Source organism: Dunckerocampus dactyliophorus, chromosome 10 (assembly GCF_027744805.1).
Source record: "Dunckerocampus dactyliophorus isolate RoL2022-P2 chromosome 10, RoL_Ddac_1.1, whole genome shotgun sequence".
Taxonomy (NCBI): domain Eukaryota; kingdom Metazoa; phylum Chordata; class Actinopteri; order Syngnathiformes; family Syngnathidae; genus Dunckerocampus; species Dunckerocampus dactyliophorus.
Window position 1 is genome coordinate 2093302 of NC_072828.1, and position 18978 is coordinate 2112279.

At 42.3% G+C, this 18978-nt stretch overlaps 1 protein-coding gene across 2 annotated transcripts in view; it reads right to left on the minus strand.

The window, feature by feature from the left end:
- Positions 1–1606: 1606 nt before the first annotated feature.
- Positions 1607–18978, minus strand: part of tnfaip8l1 (tumor necrosis factor, alpha-induced protein 8-like 1) — a 48625-nt gene continuing 31253 nt past the window's right edge. The window contains exons 4-5 of one of the 2 annotated variants that reach the window (XM_054789058.1): positions 10882–11161; positions 1607–8178 (exon numbers count right to left, since the gene is read on the minus strand). In XM_054789058.1, coding sequence (XP_054645033.1) covers positions 7890–8178; positions 10882–11153 — 561 coding nt within the window. In that variant the 5' untranslated portion in view covers positions 11154–11161 and the 3' untranslated portion in view covers positions 1607–7889. The remainder of the gene's footprint in view (positions 8179–10881; positions 11162–18978) is intronic. The other variant, XM_054789059.1, reaches the window with a different exon arrangement.

Consider the following 18978-nt stretch of genomic DNA (forward strand, 5'->3'; position numbering starts at 1 on the left):
GATATTTTCATAGTGACAGTGTAAAAAACCTGTTTATGACTTTCTAACAATGTTTTCTTTAACATGATTAGAGCCCTCTAGACATGACGTAACACCCCTATAGTCACCTTTACACTCCTATTACCCAATATAGTAGACATAAGAGAAAATTAGACATAGAAGACATAGAAAACCTGTTTAAGACCTTCTAAATACACTTTGTAACATTATTAGAGCCCTGTAGACATAAAATAACACCCCTATAGTCACCTTTACATTCCTATTACCTAATATAGTAGACATAAGAGAAAATTAGACATAAAAGACATAGAAAACCTGTTTACCACCTTCTAAATACACTTTTTAACATTCTTAGAGCCCTCTAGAAATGAAATAACACCCCTATAGTCACCTTTACACTCCTATTACCCAATATAGTAGAGATAATAAGAGACAATTAGACATAGAAGACATAGAAAACCTGTTTAAGACCTTCTAAATACACTTTGTAACATTATTAGAGCCCTCTAGACATAAAATAACACCCCTATAGTCACCTTTACATTCCTATTACCTAATATAGTAGACATAATAAGAGAAAATTAGACATATAAGACATAGAAAACCTGTTTAGCACCTTCTAGATAAGGATTTTAACATTATTAGAGCCCTCTAGACATGAAATAACACCTCCATAGTCACCTTTACACTCCTGTTATTCATTGCGCAACTCTTATGCTTACAGGGACCCGAGAAGGGCCGAGCTAGCGAGCTAACCAGTTAGCCTCGCATGTATATCTTCTAAATTTAAAAAAAATGGATGGATGGAATAAAATGACAAGGATAGTCAAAATATTACAAAAAAAAGAAATATTAAAATGTAAAAAAATATATATATATAAAAAAAATATTTTTACATTTAAAAAAATGAACCAATTATTAATGCTGCCTATTTTCCCCTCATAAAATGATTTTATTGTCACATTTGGATGTGAATCCTCCTTTTTACATTTGCACGGCGTCACAGCGTGAAGACTTTAGGAATTCTTTTTGCAGTTCCCGTCCACTGGCATCGGGCGCTAAGTTGCGTAGTGACCCGACAGATCCATCAGAGGGCGCTGTGGGGAAAACAGTAGCAGTTGGCAGAGCCTTTGCTGTGCACAATACTGCCACCTAAAGGACGGGAGTGTCATGCTTTTAAATCCATCTGAGACTTTTAGCCACAGCTTGTTTCCCCCTAAACTCTGACCAAGTACTTCCGTTTACTTGCAAATAATCCTAAATAAATTCATTTAAAAAAATAATCCCATTAAAAAATAATAAATAAAAAATAAATAAATTACCAGCAAATAATCCAAAATAAATTTATAAAAAAATAATAACATTACAAGTTTATAGTCAAAGCTTACTTGCAAATAATAAATAAATTAATATAAAAATAATAATACAACTACTAGGCCATAGTCAGTTTACTTGCTAATACTAAATTAAAATAAATAAAGTAATTCATAGCAAATAATAAATAATCAATGTAAAAAAATAAAATCAAATTAGAAGGGTACAGCAAAGGCTGACTTGCAAATAAAAAATAAAGTAATTACTAGCAAATACTAAAAAATGAATACATTGTAAAAATATTAAAATGACAAGGACATAGTCAACGTTTACTTGCAAGTAATAAATACAAATAAATTAAGTCATTAATAGCAAATAATAGAAAATGAAGAATAGTCAAACCTTACTTGCAAATTAATCAAAAGTAAATGAAGTAATTAATAGCAAATAAAAGACTAAAATTACGAGGATAGTCAAAATATTACAAAACAAAGTCATTTTTTTCAAGTGTAAAAGCATCATTCGAACAAGTATTGCATTTATTTATTTCCTCATAATAAAACAGTTGTCATATTTGGATTTGATATGTTGTCATAGCTTCCAGCCATGCTTGTTATCCTCATTTCATGTCCTGTGTAAATTTATATTTTATGCACTTTTTGACTTGACTTTCTTCTTGATTCAACACCTGTTGCTTTGGCGCACACCTGACAGCCTGCAGATGGTTTTATCATGTGCACACATGAAAAAACAACATCCTGTTACCCCCCCATGTACGTGTTGGCTTTTGGATGACTAAAATAGAAAAACAGGCACGTCATGACGGCTTTTTTTTGGCATCAGAGTTGTAAAACCAAAATAGGAAGAGGTACACAGGGAAACAACGGCGCTCCCTCAAGTCACAAGACGAGCAGCAGGAGCGGAGGCTGCACTCAGCAAAGGCACCAGCAGAGATAATGACCATTAGAGGATAATTGGGCGCCGGGACCCCGCCCAGAACCTTTCAAGTACGCCGCCGGGAGCTTCTTCAGGCACGCTACGGGCCAAATGATCTCTCGGCAGTCCGAAAGGTGTCAATGACGGATGAGACGCACACACACGCGCGCTGATTGATGTAAATATCCCCAGAAACAGAAGCACGTCTCCTGGCTGGCTGATTTCCTGCAGCGCTTGCAGCGGGGCTGCGGCGTGCGGCGTGCTGCGTTCTGCGTGGGCCTGCTAGGAAGTGGAAAGAAATGACCTCAACTTGAATTGCTTGTGAGTCAGATGGTTTGTGTTTATTTTCTCGGCTTCCTCGCTCACAATGCTGGGAGCCCAGGAGGGGCGGGGGAGAGTAGGGGATTTTGGAGACTAAATTCAGGTCAGACAGTCCGATTACTGCCTTGATTTGGCTGCAAACGTTCCAACATTCTAACGAGGGAGGGGGCCTTCATTAACCCTTTGCACCTTTTGCTTACCTTTTTAGTTGTTTTTTTTTTTAAATCTTACCTCGGTTGCGTTCCCATTTCCAGTACAGCCTCACATGTGTGACGACACACTTCTTCTTCACATCATGAATGAACACAAAAACACGCAAAAACCTCAACTCCAAACAAATTTGGATTTGTGTGTGTGCAAAAAATAAAAAAATAAAATGTCGTCAAAGTTTACTTGCAAACAATAAATAAAAAATACATTCATTACTGGCAACTAATAAATAAATAAATTTAAAAATGTTTTTTTTAGGATATAGTCAGGAGTTTATTTGCAAATAATAAATATAAAATAAATTAATTACTAGCAACTATTTTAAAAAATAATGAATTTAAAAAATAAAATTACAAGAATATAGTGGAAATAAAGAGATGGCAGTGTTGGCTTACCCGACCTCTCAAAATTCTATAATTTCATCATTCCTCCCACAACTATAACTAGATTGCAGTTCCACATGCAACACAGATGATGGCAGTGTTGGCTTCCCCCCCATTACACAAATTCAGTGACTCATTACATCATCCCCCTACCCCACCACAGCCACAAATAGATTGTAGTCCCCATGACAAAGTGATGGCAATGTTTGCTTACCTCCCCTTCCAAAATTCCACAATTTCATCATCCCCGCCACCACCATAAATAAGATTGGCGTCATGTAGGAATCACATTGATGGCAGTGTTGACTTACCATAGCCCTCCCTCCAGTTATGCAAACTCAATGATTACATCATCCCTTCACCACTGTCACAAACAGATTGTAGTCCTGGAGGAAACACAGTGATGGCAGTGTTGGCTTACCGCCCACTCCCTCTTTGGTCAATTATGCAAATTTGATGATGACATCACCTCCCACACAACCCCAAATAGATTGCAGTCCTGGAGGAAACTAGGAAACACTGTAACGGCACTGTTGGCTAACAACCCCCACCCCCTTAGAAAGGTGGTGTCGTGTTTCATTGCTTGTTTACTTCTGCTTTCAAAGCGGACGCCTTCCGCTAAGCGTGACGACACCAAGACAAAAACATGGCGCACATCAGCGATCGTAACGCCGCTTTTACTTCACCGATTTTCACCATTTAAAGTGTCGTGTGCAGTTTGATGTCCGCACTTCTGCCGCAAGTTCAAAGCGACTGCCTGCATCATCGCGGCTGCGCCTGCGTAGCGCGCGGGTACGAGGTCGTGGACTCCTGAGAGTTCGCTGAAACCAAACAAGACAAGCAAGTATTCTTTAAGAAATGAAATATATTTGTTGAGTCAGGATACAATAGAGGAACACACACACACACACACACACACACACACACCACTGGTATGTACACATCATGAAAATACAAACGTTTGACAATGGAACAAACCCAACAAGAGCTGAAGATGATGACAACCCTGAGATGGCCTCAGTTCAATCAAAATGCAGTTTGTGGAAAAACAACAGCATAAAAAAAGGGCCTTTGTCATTCCCACTGCTATGATAATCACGCACACACGCTTTCCTGTGCTGACTAACAACAGCTCTTCTTCTTCTCCTCTTTGGCTGTGTTGGAGGAAGTTACAAGTTCCTGCAATCCTATCTGGGAAAAAGTACAGCGCTTATTACACGGCTCCATTTCCAATTCTGTCACAGGTACACGTGCGCACGCACGCGCACACGAGGAATACAAAATGAGGTGTATGCGCACAGCAATCTCCTGGACTCTTCTGGGGGCGATGGGAAAACAAAAAGGCGTCTATTACGGGGTCGAGCTGGAGCTCCTTTGGCGACAGATCAACAAAGCTCTTTTGGACTGCGTCAAGCGACGCGGCGAACGAGCGACGGCTTGACGAGGCAGCCTTCAGGCCGGTACGCCGACCCGGGAGAGGCCGGCTAGAATGACAGTGGAATGGTTCAATCCGGTAGAGGGCGGCTAATTGCCTTATTTTACCCGCACGCACGAGCACGTGCACACAAGGAACTGCACTTCATCCAGCCTTTCAGGTCGGATGCCTTTGGAGTTTGCGTGGAAATGAACCTGAGCTGATTGGCCAGCGTCACCGTTCCCCCGAGCCTCGCGCCCGATGGCGCACAATGACGACGCCTTCTGTCTCTTAACTGGCGCTGTTGTGGTTCAGTGCTGTGCAGCCGCTTGAGAGAAACAAGACATGTTTATTCAGTTACCGTAGGTGGAAAGTCCAAATGAGTTGTTTTCTTTCAAAAGAAATGGTAGAAACCGCCACAAAATAATAAATACGCTCCAGAAAAACGGCGTTTTTGGGCTTTTGTATGGAAGCCTGTTTCCACCGCTGAAAGGAAAAAAATATCCCAATGTTAAATCAGAATTATGAGATTTAAAAAATGGAAATTATGAGATAAAAAGTCATAATTATGAGATAAAAAGTCTAAATTATGAGATATAAAAAGTCTAAATTATGAGATAGATACAAAAGTCATCATTATGAGATAAAAAGACTAAATTTCCAGATAAAAAGTCATGACTATGAGCTAGATAAGAAAGTCATAATTATGAGATAAGTCTAAATGATGAGATAAATAGGAATCTTGAAGTGGCATAGAAATGGATGGATGGATGGAAGTCATAATTATGAGCTAGATAAGAAAGTGATAATTATAAGAAAAAGTCTAAATGATGACAGGTCAAAATTGAGATAAAAAGTCAGAATAATGAGATAGAAAGTCAAAATGATAAAAGTAATACATTATGAGATAAAATGGCAAATTCATCAGATGAAAAGTCAAAATTACGAGATAAAAAGTTAAAAATGATCATAAAAAGTCGAAATTATGAGATATAAAGTCCAAATGATCAGCCTTCTTCACTGGACCCTTTGTCACGTGGCACTTGGCACATGCAAGTTTGTGTCTCATATTTTCACCTTTTATCCCATAATGATGACTTTCTTATACAGTATATCTCATCATTATGACTTTTTATCTCATAATTCTGACTCACAGAATTTTCAACTCGTTATCTCAATGATGAATTTCTTATCTCATAATTATTGACTTTTTACTTCACAATTATGACTCTTATATATTTCATCATTATGACTTTATCAATAATTTTTGACTTTTTAAATGTCGATTATGACTTTCCTAGCTCATAATTCTGCCTTTTTCTCTAACAATTATGACTTTCTCATCATTTTAAACTTTTTATCTGGACCTACTTTTTAGCATGATTACGACTTTTATATATCTCGTAATTATAACTTTATCTAATCATTTTCGACTTTTTAATCTCATAATTTTAATTTCATAAAACCTAACTTTCACGGCTCATAGTTATGACTTTTTATCTCGTAATTTTAACTCTCTTTAACATGACTTTCATATCTATCTTGTAATTATGACTTTTAATGTCATCATTTCGATCTTTTGTCCCATAATTATGATTTACCATTCAGTGGCGCAAACAGGCTTCCGTACTATCGTGTTCTCACACTCGTTACTTTGTCTTTGTCTATCACAAATTCATTTCGCTTCAACGCCAAGAGCAAGAAAACACGAAGGCGCAGGGCTAAGAAGATGCTAACCACACAGGCTAACTGACCAATTTTGGAAGAAACTGCTCACCTATGTGACTGCAACACGACTCATCTAACATAAAACATCCACAAAAGATATTGCAGACATTTTCGGTCAGAAATATGTATAGTGGCTGTTTGCATAGGCAAGGGTGCTAATGCTAGCACAACCTAAAACAAGACAAGTCCTCTAGGACTAATATGCCTAATATCAATCTGGCTTCCATTTTTGTCGTCTCCCAGGTGGAAAGAGACGGTGGTGTGACGTCAAAAAAAAAAAAAAGTTGTCACAATGTTCACGAGGGACATCAGAGTCCTTCACAATCAAGGTGCCCTATAATGCACGATAATTATCATACAGATGAATCCGCCAACATTAAAAATAGCTCAGATAACCGATAGGTCAACTGATGCCGTAGTCCGACTGCTCCAGTGAGGCAAGATAACCCGTACTGTGCGGGTGAGCAAATCAAGCGCTCATTTGTTCCTCCTGCCTGTGACGTTACCGGCCTGTCGTAACTTCCCCGACCTCACCTGTAAACAAACATTCGCTTTCCGACATTTGGCGTGCTGGTTGTACCAGATGATGAGGGGGAAAATCACCCATCGAGCACACAGAAACCCTCATCGGCCACCTGAAACGCCAGCGCTGTGGCGTTTGCAAAGTGCAAAAGGTTTGCCGGAGACCTCCGTGGCGTCACACCCGTTGCTTGGAGTGTGTGCCCGAATACAGTGCACCTTGCTGGGCCACAGCAGGTGGCTCCCTCCCCTCTGTACTCTGGTTCTCCTGATAGGAGTGATGTGGACCAATCAACAGGTCCAGTTGGTCCAATCCTAATTTCGTCCAGTCCTTCTTACCCTCCAGGTGTGCACAAACTGCAGTTACATCGACATTTTTAAAAGCAGACAGAAGTTATTGGTATCATATCGGTCTTGAGAAGCAGAAAGTTATCAGTTTGAAAAAAAAAAACGTCATCTTTTGTTAGGCTGGCAGAGAGTTGATGTGGAAGTGGAAGTATAAGCAGGCGTGTTGAAGTGGAGTTGAGCGTTCAGATGAATAAAAGGCAGGATTACTCAAGCACCTGCTTCACAACGCTGCATTCTTGCAGGAAAAGTACAGTACAGCACAGCGCTTACTCAGCCTTGAGTGCAATAGTAGTATATTTAAAACAACAACAACAACAAACAAAACAAGAGCTTTCCACGTCTTGGGTATTTGGAAGAAGGTATAGACCTTCTTTCCGTTCCAAGCCGGTTGTTTACACAGATATCACAGACTTCCTGTTCAGGGCTTCAGTGAGTGAGACAGCGAGCACCGTGCCCTTGGAATCGAGGACAAAAGTGTTGAAGGCACGTGTTGAGGCTGCTATCCTAACTTTTACATTCACGTTATCTGCCTTTCCTCTGCTTCCACACAAAAGCAAAAAGCTGAGATAGGGAAAGAATAGAAAGACTTTGGGCAAGAGAGCACCTCGGTGTTTGCGAGGCGCAGGTAAAACCAGGCATCGCACGCAAGAACGTTCATGATTGTCACCTTCAGCTCAACGGGGGACGGAGGGGTGGTGGCGGTGGGGACTTAGACGTCAGAGGTTACCCTCGTCGAGCATCTTGTTGACGCCGTTGCAGATTCTCTGCAGGTGGGCGCGATAAACCTCGGAGGGCCCGTAGAGAGCGGCCAGGAAGTCGCAGTCGGCGAAGTGATTGAAGACGTGGTTGACGCGCGAGTGGCTCTTGGCCGTCAGGTGGCGTTTGATGGCCTGGTGCAGCAGCTCTCGGCAGTCGTTCAACAGGGCGCTCATCACGCGGCGGTCAAAGGTGAAGTCGATCTGGTGGAAACTGACCGCCGTCATGGCCAGCGTGTGGACTTTCTTCCTGCGAGACAGAAGCAGGGCACAGAGAGGAGCTGTCAGTCTTCCCGTCTGACGGAAGATCACTTATAAATAGAAAGTGCTGCTTCAAACCTTCTCAACCCGCATGGACTCCAAGAAGATGCGTCAACGGAAGGACATGTGGACTTTCTCTCCCACTTGCCTGCTATGACAGCTACCACTCTTCTGGTAAAACTTTACCACACGGGTCTCAAACTCGCAGCCCACGGGCCTCACCCGGCACCATTTACACTGGTGCGGAAAAGTGTTTGCCCCCTTCCTCATTTCTTATGTTTTTGCATGTTTATCACACTTAAATGTTTCAGATCATCAACAAAGGTAAATATTAGTCAATGACAATTGAGATCTATCAGTGTGGAAAAGGTTCTAAAGACATTTCTAAAGCTTTGGGACTCCAGCCAACCACAGTGAGAGCCATTATCCACAAATGGCCAAAACATGGAACAGTGGTGAACCTTCCCAGGAGTGTCCGGCCAACCAAAAGCGCAGCCACAACTCATCCCAGAGGTCACAAAAGACCCCACAACAACATCCAAAGAAGTGCAGGCCTCACTTGCCTCAGTTAAGGTCAGAGTTCATGACTCCACCATAAGAAAGACACTGGACACAAACGGCCTGCATGGCAGAGTTCCAAGACCAAAACCACTGCTGAACAAAAACAACATTAAGGCTCGTCTCAATTTTGCCAGAAAACATCTTGATGATCCCCAAGACCTTTGGGAAAATACTCTGTGGTCTGACCAGACAAGAGTTGAACTTTTTAGAAGGTGTGTGTCCCATTACATCTGGTGTAAAAGTAACGCCGCATTTCAGAAAAAGAACATGATAGCAACAGTAAAATATGGTGGTGGTAGTGTGATGGTCTTCAGGACCTGGAAGACTTGCTGTGATAAATGGAAGCATGAATTGTGCTGAAGGAGAACGTTGGTGACCTCAAGCTGAAAGCAACTTGGGTTCTGCAGCAGGACAATGATCCAAAACACACCAGCAAGTCCACCTCTGAATGGATGAAGACTTTGGAGTGGTCTAGTCCAAGTCCTGACCTGAATCCTATTGAGATGCTGTGGCATGACCTTCAAAAGGAAAAGCCTCCAATGTGGCTGAATGACAACAATTGTGCAAAATTCCTCCCCAGCGCTGGAAGAGACTCATTGCAAGTTATCACAAACGCTTGATTGCAGTTGTTGCTGCTAAGGGGGGCCAACCACTTATTAGCTTTAGGGGGCCATCACTTTTTCACACAGGGACATGTAGCTTTGGATTGTTTTCTCCCTTAATAATAAAAAGTTTCATTTAAAAAGTGCATTTTGTGTTGAGTTGTGTTGTCTTTGACTAATATTTACATTTGTTTGATGATCTGAAACATTTAAGTGTGACAAACATGCAAAAAGAAATCAGGAAGGGGGCAAACACTTTTCCGCACCACCGTATATTTACAGTTATAAACCGGAAGTGGGCGTGGTTTAACTGGAAATGGGTGGGGCTTAAATGGGTACATAATTTTAAGTCTGAAATTGACGTGGATGGATCAGAAGTTGCTATGTTTATTGTTTATTATTCAGCTGTATGTGTACTGCATGTGTAGAAGTCATCTGTAAGACTTATTTGTTTTTAGTAGGGCTGTCAAAAATATAAATCAAATATAATCTTTAGTCTGACCTCACCACATCAACAGCAGGGCAATTCAAACACCACGTGTGTATTTCCAACTCTAAACAAACAAATGAGCGTCTCTCGTCCATTTTGGTTGCTATTCTTGTTTAAATCACACTGACATGTAAACTGGAAATGAAAATATATTTAAAAACACTTTAAAAATTGTACAAAAGACTGTTTTAGTAGTGCCCATTGTCTTGTTCCTTTAAGTTAACATGTGATGAAATGTAGCTCCCAATTACGACGCGAGATGGGCACATGAATGCACCAGGGCAGCCGCGGAGCTTTGAGAGGTCCTGTCATAACACGGACCTTGTTTAACAGTGTGTGTCTATAAACGTGAGTAACCTGGTCATTTCTCATTCGTTCAACGCTAGACGCTGTTTGCACCGTGATGTTGTGTTGTGTTGTGTCGTGTCGTGCGCCTTAAGCATCCTGCCGCCAAGATGGTCACTAACTGCTGAGCTAAGTTAGCCTCATCAGCATTGCCACCAATTCATGATATTGTTAGCTAGTTGCTAGTTCAATGTGTTTAGTGTGCTGATAGCTGAGATGTGATGTTGCCGTGCATTTGTGGATATGTCTAGGGAGGGGCGGTCGCTGCGTGTGATTGGCCAATCACAGAGCGTGAAGAGTGAATACATGAGGATTTTCAGTCATCACGATTGCGGATAATGACAAGCTGTACTCGTGCTCATGCTCATGCTCGTACGCTGCAAAAATGCATTATTCATAACGGGTATTTACTCTTCTGCACTTTGTGTGTATGCTAGCGGACCCGCCTCCACATGACAAAAGGGCTCATTCTGTTCATACTGTTGTTCTATGGCACAAACATGCCAGCCAGTGCACAGAATGAACCCTCTTCCTGCCTGCCTGGAGGCGTGATTCCGTCGTGAAGCCTTGACTTACCCCCAGCTGCCCCCAGCTGAGTTTGAGACTCCTGCGTTACCAGAGTGCGGAGTGATGCATTAAATGCGCCGCTAAGGTCGATATCTTAAAAAGTGCACAGTGATCCTTGGGTGCCCACCTGAAGTTCTCCACCAGGATCAGCTCCTCGCTGCTGAACTGCTTGTTCCTGTAGAGCACGCCCAGCTTCACCACCATCTTGATGAGGTTCTTGATGATCTTCTGCGACTCCTTGCGGTTGCGGGTGTACTCCTTGGTGACCCGGTACAGCTCGTCCAGCACTTCGCTGCTGGTGTCGTCGATGAAAAGGCTGGCCATGCTCTTGGTGGCCATCTTGCTCATCAGCTTCTTCTGCGCCTGCAGCGCTAAGCTCTTGGTGCTGAACGAGTCCATGGTCAACGCTGGACGAGACGGGGGAGAAAGGAGAAGGGTTACACATGGATGTCCACCTGTGTTTGTGTTCTCTCGCATGTTGTGTTCAAACTGCACGAAAGCGTGTTTTGTAACAGCTTTTACACACTGGAGCTGTCCTTCAAGACACATTCTTTCTCTGAAATCCACCCTTGACAACACCGTGAATGCAAGAGACGATCACCCCCCCGTCATGTAAGTGCTGACAGCCTTGACTAAAGAACCGAATGTAACAATAAAAGTACCGTATCGACCGGGACTGAAGACAGTATTTCTCCCCAGAAAAACAATCTAAGGGCCTGTCCACACAGCAACGCTCCTGGCTGGGCTTTTTTTTTGGCAGGTTGAAAAACAATTGCGTTCAGGCGCTCTCGTAATTGCGAGTGTTCATTTTATTCACGTACCCCCATGACAGGGGTGTTCAAAGTGTGACCCGGGGGCCATGGGCGGCCCGCGGCTGTTTTTTTTTATTGGCCCTCAGCACATTCTGAAAATATAATTTAACACGAGAACTACAAAAAAAAAATAAACAGCAGTAGTTTTACAAGAATACCCTCATAATATAGTGAATAAAGTCTAAATATTATGGGAACAAAGCCATATTTGTGAGAAGAAAATATATAAGAAAAAAGTTGAAATAGGAAAAAAAAATTGGGAGAAAAAAACTCAGCAGAAATGAAAAAAATCAGCTATAATTTCACAAGAATAAAGTCAAAATATTAAGAAAAAAAGTTGGATTCCAACGAGAAAAAAAGTCTCATTTTTACGAAAATAAACTTAACAAAATATTATGAGGAAAAATAATGTCATTTTAGTGGCATAAAGTTGAACTAATAAAGAAAAAAGTTGTTACTCTTTTAAAGTTGGAATATTATGACAGGCAAACAAAACAACAAATAAAGTTGTAATTTTGGGAAAATTTGGTTGCAGAAAAAGAGAATAAAGTCAAAATGTTATGGGAGTAAAGGCAAAACTGTGAGAAGACAATTCACGAGAAGAAAGTTGAAATAGGAAAAAACAAAAAAAGCAGAAATGAGAAAGTCAGCTGTCATTTTTACAATAATAAAGTAAAAATGTTAAGAAAAAAAAGTCAATTTTACCACAATAAATATTAGGAGGAAAAAATAATAGCATAAAGTTAAAATGTTAGGAAAAATATGTTATTTTTAAAAAGTCATAATTTTATGAGAAACAAAACTAAATAAATTGATCATTTTTGGAAAATTCGGTTGGGGGAAAAATGATAATACAACAAGAATAAAATCTAAGTATTATGGGAATTAAGTCCTAATATTACAAAAGAAAATGTATGAAGATTATTTAAGAAGTTGTCATATTTGGAAAATATGTAATCAATGGAAAAAAAACAACCACAAAAACGGAAAAGAGCAAAGAGTGAAGTTGATGTTAGTAATGGTCTTTTTGGTCACACTTTTCAACAAGGTACACAAAAATACAGTAGTTACAGAGGAACTAATAACTAAGGCACATCAATTTAGACTAGTTACTGAGGTACTAATGAGTAGTGGTTAGGGTTAGTGTTAGGGAGGGTCGTTCCTCATGCTAGCATGTTAACATTAGCATGTTAGCTTTGCTAACATACTAACATGAATAGGAGGATTTTACCGCTCTCATGCTAGGTGTTAGCATGTAATTACAATTTTTTTTTGCATTTTTAGAGGTAGGCACTTATACAAATACTTAGCGCTACTATGGTAGGTGTTAGCATGTTAGCGTGTTAGCATTCTTTAAGCCATTCAAACCCTTCCATGGTATGTTTTCATGGTCAAGGAATCTAAATATGTAGATGAAATAAACGTAGGAGTAATATTTATGGCGTAAATCACAGTATGGGGGAACAACGGCACCTAGCGCAGGTCTGTGCTCTCAGAGTGCTTTTCTAGTTCACTGTGTGGCCCTCGCTGGAAAACCTTTGGACACCCTTGGCTTATGACAATTGGGAACCGGGGCACGAGAGTTTGACAGGCAAATGACAGGCGTGAATGCACCCTTACACAAAACCTTGTGGCGATGCAGCAGCAAAAGAAGCGCACTGTGTGATCAGGTCTCGAGGGTGGTGGTGCTGTGTGAGGCCGGTGTAAATCATGCTCACTGCTTAAACTGCCTGGCCGAGATCTTTTGTCTTTATAAGATAACAAGCGCTGACAGCTTTCAAATGAGACCCCGCCACCTTCTGCTCGTGCAGGCGGTTAGAGGAGACGGAATCATAATGCATGTGGACGTCTCATCTGGCGGGGAAGTTCTGAGTCACAAGCGCCGCTCGTTCACCGTCGCCGGATTTACGCGCGTATGACGCTACTCCAACGTTTGTGCGGGACAAAAATAGCGATGCTGCGAAACAGCGAGGGTCAGCGTCTGCAAACATCCACCAAATCCTCCTCCATCTCCCAAATCAAATGAGTCTGAAGCACCTCATCATCCTGGCAGCTGTGACTCAAAGCGATCTGCGGGTCATCTCTTCGGGTTCGAACATTCTGTTTGTGAAAAATAAACTGAATGTGCTTTCCTGTGAACTCCTTCTCTAACCCGCACAGATCTCTGAGGATAGTACACAAAAATAAATAGGCAAACAAAAGCGTTTTTTTCTCTCTCCCCTGAAGGACTTGCAATGTCACAAAAAGGATGAATAAAAGTTGCGTGGAGGGAGAAACCCGTCGACTCCACCAAATAAAGACAACCAGTCTACGGGAGGTCTTCGGTCTACGTACGTGTTCCGTTGTGGTGTCAGTCGAGTTTTAGCGTTGGTTGGAATTTATACTGGGGCCCTTGATTAACGGAATTGGCCAATCAAAACGTAATTTACAGTTAAATGCGCAAATTTCACGGAAAGCGACATAATGTGCTGTCATCGTGAGGAGAAGAATGTTCATGTGGGGATGTATTTCCCCGACGGACCGCTCAATAGTGGCGGAATGTCATCACAAACCCTAACCCGTCCCATCTGGAACGAAACATGTCAAAACAGCGACCTGAAACACCGGCAAAAGTTGGCGGAAACCTCTGACAGGATTAGAATGGAAGCTAGCTGGGTTTCAACACGTTAGCCCAGTTTTGACTGCGGGGAATAACGCAGGACGTGACAAAATATTTCCACATAGTGGCCGCGCTCGACTTCCACGTTGTCTCATATCACAGGAACGGCACGACGCAAAATTGTTGTGGTTTTGAAACTGGAACCTTTTCATACCGTGATATGCCTTGAAACTGCTAACGGGCCCACGCCTACTCGTACACCTTTGCAAACGATGCAGTACAACTACAATAATAAACATCCATGTCAATCAAAACTCTGCACCATCTTTGCAAAGGCACAATGAGCAATTCAATTCTGCAAATGTTGTGGCCAGTCAGACTATCGGGATCATTTTCTTCCGCTTATCCGGGTCCGGGTCCGGGTCCGGGTCCGGGTCCAGGTCCGGGTCGCAGAGGCAGCAGTCCAGACTTCCCAGTCCCCGGTCACCTCTTGCAGTTCCACCGGGAGGACACCGAGGCATTCCCAGGCCAGCTGTGAGACATAATCCCTCCATCGTGTCCTGGGTCTGCCCCGGGGCCTCCTCTCGGCCGGGCATGCCCGGAACACCTCACCAGGGAGGCATCCGGACTAGATGCCAGGACCACATCAACGCTACTCTGAGCCCCTCCCAGATGACTGAGCTCCTCACCCAACGGAGGAAACTCATTTCAGCCGCTTGTATCCGCGATCTCGTGACCATAGGTGAGGGGGGAACATAAATCCACCGGTAAATTGAAAGCTTTGCCTTCCGGCTCAGCTCTCTCTTCACCACGACGGTCCGAGACGCTCCAACCTTCCCTCACTCGTGAACAAGACCCCGAGATACTTGAAGTCCTCCACACGGGGCAGGACCTCATTCCCAACCCGGAGGGTGCAAGATGGCCACGGATTTAGAGGAGTCTCATCACAGAAGCTTCACACTCAGCTGCAAACCAACCCAGTAAACACTGAAGGTCACAGCCCGGGGGGGCCATCAGGACCACATCGTCTGCAAATAGCAGAGACGAGATCCTAGGGCTCCCGAACTGGACTCCCTAAACACCTTGACACTCCGTCCATGGAAATTATGAATAGATCATTTTCTCAACTCATTTTCAGTGGAACAGAATCTACCCGAATGTCCTGAACTCCTGTTTCAAAGCCACTGTCGTGTTGGGCCGAGTAATGCTTCCTTTGGGAGCTGAATGGAGCTCAGCTCCCAGTAGTTGGTCGCACGTTGTTGTATAGGGCTGCGGAATTGGCCAATAAAAACGAAAATTACTGTTACACGCGGAATCTCACGGAAAGTGACATAATGTGAATGAAATGATGTCATCGTGAGAAGAAGCGTTTGTGTGGGGAACTACAGTATTTCCTTGGCGGACCTCTCAACCGTGGCGGAATCTCATCGCAAACACTAACCCGCCCCCTCCCAAACTAAACATGTCAAAACGGCGGCCTGAAAAAACATGGAAACTCCTCTCTTACGGAGCGTGAATGTAAGCTAGCTGGGTTAGCTTAGTTTAGCAGAACACAATTAAACAAGATGTGGCAAAAAGCGCTCTTATTCTGCCACGACTGAGCGGTCCGCTGAAGAAATACTTTCCCACATGAGCATTCCTTCTCCTCATAACGACCGTGTTTTGTTCACATTGTGTCAATTTTTGCAAGATTCCGCCTTTAACAGCAAATTCCGTTTTTATTGGCCAATTCCACGATTCCGTCCCCAGCCAGTCCAAAGGCTTACGCCAAGATTGCGGCCAATGTTGGTCGGCATTCCTCTACTTTCGGCGCAATTTACAACACAACAACAGCATGCTAGCGTGTGACCTTGTGGCTGAGTGCAAAACTTGCCATGCACAAGTTTCCAGTGGTGGCACAGAACCGCCCAAGTTTAATAAGGTCGTCCCTCGCAATATTACAGTTCGATTATCACTCTCTCGCCATATCACGTTTTTTCCAGAAATTAATGAATGAGGTGGACTATGGTCTATTATTAGTCAAAACATGTTAAAATACAAGTGATATGTCGTGTTTTGGTCCCTAGATGGCAGTAATGACAAAACATGAAGACATTAGTTTACATGACATTACCTTAACACTGCATGAAGCAATGAAGTCAGCCATGGCATGTCTCACATGACTGAGTGAAAACAAGTTATCCTCCCATCTTGTGTGGAAGTGGTACATTTTGGCTGAAATGTGGTGTAAACAATGAATAGGAGTGCAAAGGTGACTATAAGGGTGTTATTTCATGTCTACAGGGCTCTAATAATGTTAAAAAACCGTATTTAGAAAGTCAGAAACAGATTTTCTATGCCCTAACTACGAAAATAATCCATCTATTAACATTAAATCTCTATATTACGTCCGGGTCTGGAACCAATGAACTGCTATAAACGACGGACGACTGTAGACCAACCTCATTGTGCATTTGAAGAAGGATTTTTGCAACGCTACGGCTTCCTGAAGCATCCACTGCTGTTTGACAAATTGCCAAAACATGACGGCAAAAAGTCATTGGCTGTAAGAGAAAAGAGCTGGCCCCTGTGGGTGGGGAGTCATGTCGGGCTGAAACGCTTTATTGAGCGTGTGGAGCCTCGCTACAATATGCCAATTGTGGATCAAAGTATACAGCACATGCATGTACGTGTTGCTGGGTTTCACGTGACGTCACATGCGGTTGTTGTCAGCCCCGCCTCAAAGAGCTGACGGGCAAACAAGCGTATTCGACTCGAATGTAAAATCAAAGCAAAAATACCACATAGATGTGCCGTTCTCGTTTGTGGAAATCGTTCAAAAAAGTATTTCGGACGCTCTTACTAAAATAGTCCATCACAACGGCAGTGTCGCTCGTTGAGTGGAGCCGAGTAAACACACTCCAGTTTACAGTGAGCAACCAGAAGCACAAGTCAGACTAAAATCTTGTTGAAGTGAACATGTGAAGTGTCGCCACCTGGAAGAATGTCCGCGGAGGGCTTGGAAGTGAGGCTCGCTAGCTAGCTTCTAGCATCCTAGAAAAAGGGCGTACAATCCGGCTGAAAAATGGTTATGGAGCTCAAACAGTGCAGCAAAACGATGAAGGACTTGCAGACTTGACTGGGTGTAAGAACGCAAATTGACATGTCACAAGCATTATTTTCATCTGGCTAAAACTCTCCGTATGCCAGAAACCCAAAATGTGCACATGGACAAAAATATCCAGAGCTATAAAACGTGGCATTCACGCAATTTGTGGTTCATAGAGTCCACCTTGAGCAGAAGTGTGCGTACGCAACTCTGCGTCAAGTTACGCCCGTTCCACAACCCCACTTCACCATGGAAGGTAATTGCAAAGTGACTCATGAACGTGGCGTCCATATTTAAAGAGCCTTGATTGCATTGGAATCACGGCGGGTGGGAAGACGACGAGGACGAAGAAGCGGGCTGTCACGGAAATGGAGGTGGAATTACTGGAAAAAGTGTCATATTGAGCGCACATTTTCCGTTTTTTAGTGAGCATGTTTCTACATTTTTTCCTAATTGATACCACATTTTAGATGAATACATGCTTAGCAAAATCACTTTCATTTAAAAGGTGGACGCAAAGACTCAAAAAGAGGATGAAGTTATGTCGACATTGAATTGTAACAGAATAATTGTAACTATCATTTGTGGAAAAGGAAACTGATACGAGTAAGTACGCACACGGCCCTGACACTAGCCACACAAATAAAAGCCGTGGTAGATAAATATTGCTATTGATGACATGTGCAACACAAAACTGTCTTGTTTTTTGATAAACTGTCCAAAGAAAAGGGAGAAACGGAGCACTGAGGACATATTAGCTCCGTGTCTTGTAAACTTGAAGGGTCACTGACATGATACATCAACTGCTGAAATATGTTCTATATTGTTTGTAATTATGCTGTTCGTAAATTCACAAAAATTGAGGAATGAGGAACTGCCGTCGCGGAAAATGGGCGTTTCCCAAGTGACGTCAGCGCAGTCGAACCTCTCCGCTAAAGCAGAGTAAACAAACGCTTGTCAAGGTAGATGGTCGACTTGGCTCAGTATATTTTTCATCAGAATAGTAGTCATGCCAAATCATCGTGTTGCCGCTGGCTGTTCGAGTACAGTGAAAGTACGGTATGAATGCATTTTGGCTAAGAGGATGCTATTCCCGATGCTCTGCTACACAGGAAAAAGGAGAAGAACGACGTCAAAGTTGCCACAGAACAGACCTTAATTCCATGTTCTGCAAGTTCTCTATTTCATCTTCAGATGTTTCTTCCTCCTCGAAAACTATTGACACATCGCTCAAATCCTGGCTATAATCACTGTAAACATCCTCTGTCTCGTACACCGCCATGGTTGTTTACTCGCAAAGGTCGACTGCGCTGACTTCAAATGAGAAAGGCCCCTTTTCGGCGACGGCAGTTCGTCATGGCTCCCGCCATGAACAATACTTTTTTTTTTTTTTTTTTTTTTTTACAAATTTACCATTCGTTTTCATGAAACGAACAATGTATAGCATAATTACAAACACAGAACATATTTAAGAAAAGTTGAAAAATCATGTCAGTGACCCTTTAAACCCTATAGAATGATAATAGAATTGACAACTTGATGTTTGTTATAATTCATATTAATCGAACACAGTAATGATGATAAAATAAAATGATTACATATTCAAGCGCTGCGTTGTGTTTTTCATGTGTCTTTTAGTGCAGATACTACTCTGGTGCGTAATGGTGTTTATGATAAATGACCAATGATATCCACCAGTGCCATGCACTGTAAAATAGCAACACT